The sequence below is a fragment of the Belonocnema kinseyi genome, chromosome 10 (genome assembly GCF_010883055.1).
Source record: "Belonocnema kinseyi isolate 2016_QV_RU_SX_M_011 chromosome 10, B_treatae_v1, whole genome shotgun sequence".
NCBI lineage: Eukaryota > Metazoa > Arthropoda > Insecta > Hymenoptera > Cynipidae > Belonocnema > Belonocnema kinseyi.
The window spans coordinates 31,794,155-31,804,419 of NC_046666.1; the positions used below are offsets into that span (position 1 = coordinate 31,794,155).

Sequence of the window (10,265 nt, forward strand, 5' to 3'; positions counted from 1 at the left end):
TTAATATTTTAATTTAAAATCATTAGTCGACCCTTGAAATTATTGAAATCAATTTATAATTTCTTAGAATCATTTAAGATACCCTAAAATATTTCAGATTCTTTGAATTCCCATTCCATTACCGAAATCAATTGAAAATACCCTACAATATTTCATATCCTTTGAAATCTTTTTACATCCCTTGATACTGTTTAAAGCTCGTGAAAAATTATTAGAATTTTCAATAAATATCCTAAAATCTTTGAAATTAATGAAATCAATTAAAAATTCTTTCAAATCTTTTAGAATGCCTAAAAATATTTTTAATCTTTTGAAATCCATTGGAAATTTTTTAATCTTTTGACAAATCTTTGAAATTTTTTAAAATACCCTAAAATCTTCAAGAATTATCGAAATAAATTAAAAATTCCTTCTACTTTTTTTTACATTCTAAAATCATTAGAATGCTTTTGAATGTTTAGAAATACCTTGAAATATTTAAAGTACTACAAAAACTCTGAATTCTTGTGAATAAATTCTTCGAACTCTGTTAAAATATAACGAAATCCCCTAAAATTAAATGATATCTGATATTTCATGGAATCATGGAAAATTTACTCAAACGTCTTGAGTGTTTATAAAATCCCTTTCAATTCTTCAAAATTCCTTAACATTTTTTAAATCTTTTGAAAATGACTTGGAGTCATTTAAAATACCGAAAAATATTTAGAAATCCTTTTGGAATTCCATAAAATTACCCAAATAAATGGAACATTTCTCGAAATATTTTTAAATACCCTAGAATATTTCAAATCCTTTGAAATCTCTCGAAATTTTTTAAAGCTTTTCAAAATTCTTTCGAATTAAAAAAAAAAACCTAAAAACTTTTCTAAAAATTTCCTAAAATATGCCAAATCCTTTGAAATTTAAAAATTTCTTGAAAATGCTTTAGAATTTTTGAAGATACTCTAAAATCTTTAACCCTCAAAGTGCATACATGGTAAAAAATCCCGGTAAAATGCATCGTGGGTATACAATACCCCAGCGTATTTATTCATGTATTGTTTAACCCCTCTTGATTATTTTGTCACAATAAAAGTACCCGATATAGTTTAAGGTATCTTTTATAAGCTAGGCTTGATTTTATAGCCATTTATTTTAAGTTTGTAAAAAAAAATTATTGAAAAAAGTGAAAAAATAGGTCTTTTACTTCAAAATTCATAACTTACGCAATTTTAATGATTTTAACCTGAAAATGTATGACTATACTATTGAAATAGTGTACTTTAATAAAAAAAATTGCAACATGGTGACACTCAATTTTATCGAATTAAGTATGGTGTATAAGAGTTTGACAATATCTTGGGGTATCAGACACCCGCAATGCACTTCAAGGATTAAAATCATTTGAAATCTGTTAAACTAAATATATATTTTTATTTCAAAAAATGACTATGCTGCTGCCCTGATTATTCTGGAGTTAGTTAAAGTGCTTCTTCTATGAATTCCTTAACTTTTGGATTTTTTTTCAAAATCCCTGATTGCTCTTATCCGATAATAAGATTTGGAGGTTGCCTTCTTTTTCTTTCCTCTTTTTTTATTTAAATGAGGATATTTAAGAGCGTGCTCACCAAATTTGATAGTTATATATTTTTTAATTTCTAAGAACGTAATTTCTTAAATTACTATGTAGTGAAATCTCTAGTAGGCTCATACATTAAAAGAAATATTTTAATTTTAGACTATAATTAAAGATACCTTTGTTATTATAATCAATGCCTTTTTTTACCTAGTTGCGGCATATTCTCGGAGTCCAGCGTGCAAATGCATAGCATTGAAGGTTCCTATGCAACCTCTCAGTCGCATATCTCTTCCAATGTTCCATGTTACGAATAGTGGACTGCAAAAATTAAAACGCTGGAGTAATTTTGCATACGAAGTCGCTCCAAATTTAAATAAATATTTTTGCCTTTAGTTAAAAAATTAATCACTTATGTTAAATCGTGAGAAAGAAGCTAATTGGCAATAAATTCAACAAACGTTTTCAGGGTATCTAGTGATCAGGCAAGTTTAAATTCAAAATTCCTTAAAAATTTCACCAGAAATCATACTGTGCGTGCCGGTAATTTTAACTATATCTTAATATTAAAAACAATTTACAATTAAAATTTTATCTTTTATCAATAATGGCTGGAAACATTCAGAAATATATTTTATCAGATAAAATTACTTATTTGGAAATTCTAAATTGATGATGGAGAAAATTCTTTTGTCATTTTAAAAACATGTGATCACAAAGTTAAGAACAGAATTTATGCTTTTACTATTAAAATGGCTCATTCAAAATTTTCGAATCTGCTTGAAATTTTGAACGTTCAAATGAACAGAAATTTTTATTAATTGCTTTATAAACTACAAGCAGTGAAAAAATATTGATTGATTACATTAAAAACAATGCATTTATAAATCAAACTTATAAAGAATGTTTTTATTTCTTAGTAAGAACAATATTTCTTGATAAAATAGATTTGGGAAAATATATTTCGTTCATTTGAACGTTTAGAATTTCAGGTATATAAATTTCGATTAAAAAAATTCCAGAAAATTCACAAGAATAAACTGAAAACAGCCACTAAACCCTAGGGTACACTTCCGTAAAATTTCATAAAGAGCATACTGGGTGTTAGATACCCAAGGGTATACAAACGTGTGCTGTGTTGACGGTATTGAATAGTATTTTTTAGAAGAAAATCGATGAATGATGTTTAATCTATCTAGTTTAAGGAGAAAAAGGTTTCATAACAGTTTTTGAAATTTAAAGTAGTTTGAAAAAATCCTTTTTGAAAAAAAAATTAAAAAATTACTTCTTTTACTCTAAAATTCCAAACTTTTTAAGTTTTTGATATTTTTACTTAAAATTTTACTGAACTACTTCCGAAGTACAGCGCATTAAAAATAAAATTAGTCTTATAGTGTTCGTTCCAAAGAAGGTATTTATTCTAAAAAATAAAAACTTGAATTCAATGAAAAATGAAACACCGTACTTTGAGTGATTAAACGATTTTATTAATCTATAAAAAGCAAAATTATGTGAAAATGACATATTTGGTACGTTTTGTTAAAACGCAAATAAGTTGCTGGGTGTTTTATACCCAGTATGCCCTTTAAGGGTTAAATAAACTTTTACGCATTATGCAATTAATAAGCTATTCAAAAATGATGAGTGCGAGATTAATAAGATTATATGATAAAGACCGCTTCGAAGTACTTTGGATGTATTCACTATAGTATACTTATTTTTACTAATTTTATGAGCATTTTGCGCCCTCATAGATGGAGGTTTTATTCCAACAAAATAAAAAAATTGATACTTTTAATAAAAGAAAAAAAATTCACGATCATTTTCTGGTTAAAAAAAATTTTTCAAGGTCAATGCAATTAAAAAAGTAAAAATCTAATTTCCCATTTGAAGTAATAGAACCTGAGCAGTAAATCATTTTAAGCAATTTAAGCTATAAATATTAAAAATTGAACGATTACACGTTTGTTATAAACTGAACACTTCTTGACCTTTTTAAATAATCTCTTGATATATATTTTTCAAAATCAAAAGTTATTTTCAACTTTCCTAGGAATTTAAACAAATTTTCTTTAGTCTTTTGAGTGCTTTCATTTGCAGCTCAGTTTTTATTCATTAAAATGGCAAAATTGTTAGCTTAGTTCTATTTATTAAATTTCACTGATCATGAAAAACGTTTGCGAGCCAGGAAAAACCCGGGAATTTTATTCTTGGATTAAAAGGGCCACACTAAATCGTCTATTATTCGTATTCTTCGCATAATCTGGATAAAATTGATCGCTATTTACATTAATTAAAGTTTATTTAAAATTAAATTGATTGAAACTTACACGAAGTAGTGAAATAATTGTGTTTTTTTTTTAAATCTATTTGACAAAAATGTTTTTAGAATTTAATCATTGTTTTATACTTAAAAAACTCGTAAAAACAATTCTAGACCAAAATTAATTTACATCTTTAATATTGTACCTACTCTTTCTGGTTCCAGTTTTCGGCACCAGGTGGCGAAATGGTAGACCACAATTCCCAATAGACCTTTTCATTTAAGAAAACGACATTGCGCAAGCGCTAGTAGTAACTTTGTTCTACAAAACCATGCAGTACCATAGGAAAAATGCATAAAAATTGCAAAATAAATATGAAAACCCCTTTAAAATAATTTTTTCTTCATAGTATAGAATCAGATATTAAATGCGACTTGTGTAACTACTTATTTTTTTTTTAATACAATAAAAAGCGGCGTAATTGAAATAATTCAAACAAGCAAAAAATTTCATGGATATTTAGAACTTATAAAAAATAAATATCGAATACACAAATGAATTTTAAAAAAATGCGAAAAATATATATTATCAAATTATACAATTTTCAAAATTTCACATAACGACAAGATTTTTAATTGGCAAAAAATAAAATCCCAAATTTAAAAATATCCTAAACTAAATTCACCGACTTGTAAAATTAATTAATCATTAAATTCCCACAAATATTTCAATTTTCGACATTTAGAACTGCTGAACATAGTTAATTGATTATTAATTTATGAGCTATTGATATAATTATAAATAAGGCAAACAATTTAATTAATCATTAATCAATAATTTATTAATTATTATCGGAAGATTTTTAATTTCGTTAAATATAAATTTGTGGAATATAAATATTTATGGGAATTTAACAATTCATTTATTTTATAATTCGGCAACTTTTTTTCTTGTTAATTTTTTCGTTATTTTGTGTTAGTTCCGGATATTCAAACACTTTTAAATATAGTGATGAAAAACTAATTTTTTTACATATTCCCGTTTTAAAATATAATGCTACTTTATAATAAATATAATTATTATATCTATAGATGATAAACAAGGAATATAATAAATCCTAAAAAAATTTTTTCTTTTACAATACAATAACGAACTCTTAAATGTGATATTTTTTAATCAATTAGACTTTGTAAAGAAGCTAAAATATTTTTAAATTTGTATGTCACACTTAAAGAAATACTATTAACAAATATTATTGATATTAAATTCTGAGAATTAAGAACACGAAAATAAGTATTATCACCTTGTTTTTAAATTTATGTAAATATAATTTTCATAAGATTCTTCAAAAAATTTAAAAGATTTTTAAATATTTCAGGCTTATCAAAAAATAATCTAGAAAATTATAAAGAATTTTACGAAATATTATGGAAAATTCGAGTCCTTTTGAAAGATGTTTAGAACTGTCAGAAGTTGGAAAGGAATCAAGAAATATTTGATACATTTTCGAAAATGTTTCCGAGTTTTCAAATATTTTAAATTTATTTAAAACGTCTAAAATTCCAAAACATATTTTTAACCGACACTAATTTTTGCAAAAATTTCAAATATCATTCCAATTAAAAAAAAAACCTTACAATCCCAAAAAATTTTCAAGCAATTTTAAGAAAAATTATTTATTGTCTTGAAAACTTTTGAAATTATTTTAAATTCTACTAAATATTTATTTAATTTACCCAATTTTTGTTCGTTTTTATTTTGCAATCCTACCAAATTGAAACATTTTGCTTTAAAATCTTCTAAACTATTTTTAGAAATTTTATAAAGTCGTTTGTTATGTTTAAAAACCTTGTTCAATTTTCTCTTAAAGTTCATTTTTAAAAATAAAAAATTATTTAAAATTTGCACGAAAATAAATTTTTTTTAATCTTGTCAGACCTTCTAAGCCTTCTAATTTCTAAAAATTATTAAAATTTTTCCCACATTTTTTATTTATTCTGCAAAATTAAAAAAATTACCTTAAAATCTTTCAGATTCGTCGTTGACTATTTTTGAAATTTTTTTTTCTCTTGTGAACCTCAAAAAATGTCTTTCATTTTCGTGAAACTTTACAAAATTCTTTAAAAAATCTGTACAAGTTTTAAATATTTTTGAATCATTTCAAAAATTTTGAATATCTCTTAACTTACTCAAATTTTTTCTAAAACTATGTAATATGATAAAATTTTGTTTAAAATCTTTCACACTTTTCAAAGATTTTATGAAATAATTCAAAATGTTTTGTGATCTTTTTTCGATTTTCTCTTCAAATTCCTTACAAAAGATCCTTAAAAAACTCCCCATGAATTTTATGAACTTTTTTCCCACCCTGACAAATTCCAGTCTACCTAAAAAATTTGCATATCTTGAAAAATTAAAAAAAAATGGTCTCAAAGTCTTCCATATTCTTCCATATTAACCCACATTTTAAAATCTTTAAAACTTAAAATTATTTTTTGAAAATAAAACCGAAACCATTTCTCCTCATACCTTTCATAATTATTAAAAATCTTCTATTCGGGGTCTTCGGGCGTTCTCCGAGTTCAATTTTATAACTTGATTTTCATACCGGAGCGATAATTAATGAAAATGATTCGATAAAAAAACAAAAAAACACTATTAGAAAAATGCACCGTGTCATTTTCACAATAATTACATAAACCGTTATCTTGATATTTTTTTTAAACTTTGTAACGGCTCAACATGACAAAAGACATATAACAGGAGGCTGGGTACAATTTTAAAGATGTATTTTTATTTTGCATACAAATTATTTGCGATTGTTTTGTGAAGTTTAACACAATTATTAAAAACTAAAAACAAATCTTCATAAAAAAAAATAATTTTAGATAGAATTTCAATCTTAGAGTGAAAAAAACACATTTTTGTCAAAAATTTTTTTTAACAAACAAACAAAAAAATTTATTTCACTATTTCATGTAAGCTTCAATGCATTGTAAGCTTAAATAAACTTTAATTAATGTATGTAGCGACAAATTTTGTCTAGATTATGCAAAGAATACGAATAACAGAGGACTGGAATTTAAATACGAATTCGAACCTAACTTTTAGATCAGATTTTTAAATAGTAAATATTTTACGTATAAATCAATAAAAAATTACTTTGCCTTCATGTTAGTTTCAAAATAAGTCCATTTGAGCATATAATCTGTTGAAAATCACAATAAATAGTACAATAAACGTTTGTTTTTGTGTGTAAAATTTCGTAAATAGGACGAGTACCAAACATTAGAAATGAAATATTTTCCTAATAGAATTCTAAAAATTCGATCATTTAAAATTCAAAGGAATTAAAACTGTATTATATCTAATTAAAACCGTTCCAAATTGAAAAGCAACTTGCCTATAAGGATTATGCTTTTAGTTATAAGTTTTATTTTTCAGTTGAAAATTTCATAATTTTCTTAAAAATACATCCATTTTGGTTACAAATTGTTTAGTTCTTATTTTGGTCATTTAGTGTTAGAAAGTGAACTGGAACCTTCTTTGGGAATTTTTCTTGAATAAAACTGTAACATTTCGGTTGAAAATTCAACTCATTTTTTTAAAGTTTGTCTTTTTTATTGAAAAATTCACATTCTTTGGCAAACATTTGATCTTTATTGGATAAATATTCAACTGTTTGAAAATTCAACAATTTTGTTAAAAATTCATAATTTTTGGTTGAAAATTCTACTGTAAAAATATAATATTTGGGCGTTGAAAAAAGAATTGAAATATTTTCTGGATAAAAATTCAACTATTTAAAAAAATTTGTTTTTATTTAATTAAAAATTCATCCGCTTTTGGTCGAAAAAAGAAATTAATTTTTTTATTTAAAAAATCCATTTTTGATCTTGCAGAATCAACTCGAATCTTTTTTTTTTTTGATGAAAATTCAACTGTTTGTTTTTGTATTTAAAAATGTTTCTTCTTGAAGAGAAATTTCATCTTTTTTTTATAAAAATGCAACTTTATAATAGAGAATTCAACAATTTAGTTAAAAAGTCATTCTTTCTGGTTAAATATTCGTCTTCTTTGATGGAAAATTAATTTTTTTTTCATCTCTTTCAACAGAAAATTCAACTATTTTTTTCAAAATTTATCTTTTTGATTTAAAACTGGATCTGTTTTAGGAGAAACTTAATTTTTCTAAATAAAAATGCATCTTTTTGGTTAAAAATCATTCGTCTTTGCTTGAGTAATCAACCATTTTGTTTGAAATATTTGGTTGAATCAAATTGTTAACAAATTTTTTTTGCTAAAGATTGATATTTTTAGTTGGAAATTCATCAGTTCGGTTAAAAGTTAAATTATTTTGTAGAAATTTACTCTTTTTTAATTGAAAATTCAACTACTTGGGTAAAAATTTAACTGCATTGTTAAATATTTATGTTTTCATTGAAATTTTCTTTGTTTGAAAATTTAACTCTTTAGGGGAATATACTTTTTTTGTGCAAAATTCATTTTTTAACACAAAATGTAACTTCCATTTCATTAATATTGATCTTTTTAAATTGAAAATTCGCATTGTTTGGTAAAAAAATAATTTTTTAGTAGTGAAATTTTATTTTTGTTGGGTGAAAATGCATCAGTTTCGAGGAAAATTAATTTTTTGTGGATGTCACATTTAGAATTTTTTGTTATATAAATTTCCTTATTTTTTATTGAAATATGACACTTTTTCTTCGGAAATTAGTTTTTTCATGTTGAATGTTCAACTAGTATGTCAATGATTCAATTATTTTGTCAAAAAACCATCTTTTATAATAGAAGACTTTTTTTAAAAAATGAATTAATAAATTTGAAAATTTTAAATTTGTGTACGAAATATTGCTTTTTTCAGTTTATAAAATATTCTGCGTTAAAAGTATTAGAATATTAAAATGCTCATATTTGAATATTAATGATTAAAAATGAAAAATTGTTCAAGGAAAAATCATGAGACTTTAAAAAATGTTCTCGGTTTCGCATTTTTCCGTAAAATCGTACCTATTCTTTCTAGTTCGAATTTTTGTCACCATGTGGCGTATCGCAGTTTAACCATTCCCAATAACATACCCTTAAAATGGAAATCATCGGAAGGGTTCTTTCTGGAAAAAATTTAGGATTTTTCACCGGAAATTCATTTAAACTTGGTCCATCCACACCGTTTTCTCTCTGATAAGAACTGATTATATAAAAATGTTATATAAAGCAAAGACGGCCTGAAACTGTGATTTTGTGTGCAAGACATACCCGAAAGAAAATATTGATTCAATTCACCTTAAAAATACAGCACTGCTTTCAAAAATAAATAGAACCTAACCCCGCCGTCAATAAATGAATCCACAAATTGTTGCTTTAGCAATATTCCATCACAGAAAAAAGAGTAAAATCCAAAAGTTCAAACAAAGTAATTGATTTGTTACTTCTCTTAATCCTAATTAAAGTTGTTTTTACCGTGATTAATTATTTCACACAAAAATAATGCCTTCTGTGCGGAAGTGTTCCAAATGAAAAATCACTATTGGTTGCAGTTTTCGGAGGTTTTCTGCTGGGCAAAAAACAGAATAACACAAGGCTAAAACCTTTTTTGGATCCATCTCAAGCGAATAAAGGAAGAAAAGAGTTGGTGGGGGGAGAAGATCCCAAACAAAGGAATGTTTGATGTTAGAAAGAGAATAAAAAAAAAGCTCGTGTCTTGAAGAGTTAGGGAAAAGTAAATAATGACAGGAAGAAAAATGTAAAAAAGGAGCAGAAACGAGAAATTCGGAAACGTTGGGGGATACTTACAATGCATCATTGCAGAAGTTTGGCGCTTTTGGAGGGTCAAGTTGGTGCAGCTGGCAGTAAAGTACGTCAAAGCAAAAGAATCCCATATCCGGATGCACGATGGGAGGATTTCGTGTTTGTGTTCCATTTTGCATGACTGATCCGTCGCAAGGAACATTCGAATTATTTAGTTTTTGCTTTTTGGTTCCACAACAACCTGCAGCCATGTTTTTGCAATCGCGACTGGACTGAAGTCTGAACTCACCCACAGTACACACACTGAAATTCCACAAAGTGTGTCGTCTAGTTCCAGGTTTCATCGGTCGACGCCAGCGTTCCGCGCGGAAATTTGAAATGTATACAAGGGCTGTTCAAAGAATACGTCACAGTATTTTGAACACTTTTTTTCTCCCTCTTTAACTTTGTCTCGAATTGTCACCCCCCTCCCCACCCACACTTTTTTAAAGAAAAGGTTTTTGTTTCGTTTTTTTATAAGCATCTGAAATCAAACTCATAAAATACAAACGTAATATTTCAACATGCTTGACTGACCAATTTTTATAATAAAATTAATGTATAGATACTACATTGAATTTAATATAAAACGCTGATGATTTGTAGTCGAAAGATATCATTTTTAAATTAATTTG

General features: G+C 25.7%; 1 protein-coding gene across 1 annotated transcript in view; it reads right to left on the bottom strand.

The window, feature by feature from the left end:
* LOC117182341 (AMME syndrome candidate gene 1 protein homolog) overlaps window positions 1-9,880 on the bottom strand; it is a 20,020-nt gene extending 10,140 nt beyond the window's left edge. The window contains exons 1-2 of the mRNA XM_033375500.1: window positions 9,637-9,880; window positions 1,769-1,879 (exon numbers count right to left, since the gene is read on the bottom strand). Coding sequence (XP_033231391.1) covers window positions 1,769-1,879; window positions 9,637-9,842 — 317 coding nt within the window. The 5' untranslated portion in view covers window positions 9,843-9,880. The remainder of the gene's footprint in view (window positions 1-1,768; window positions 1,880-9,636) is intronic.
* Between the last annotated feature and the right edge of the window lie 385 nt (window positions 9,881-10,265).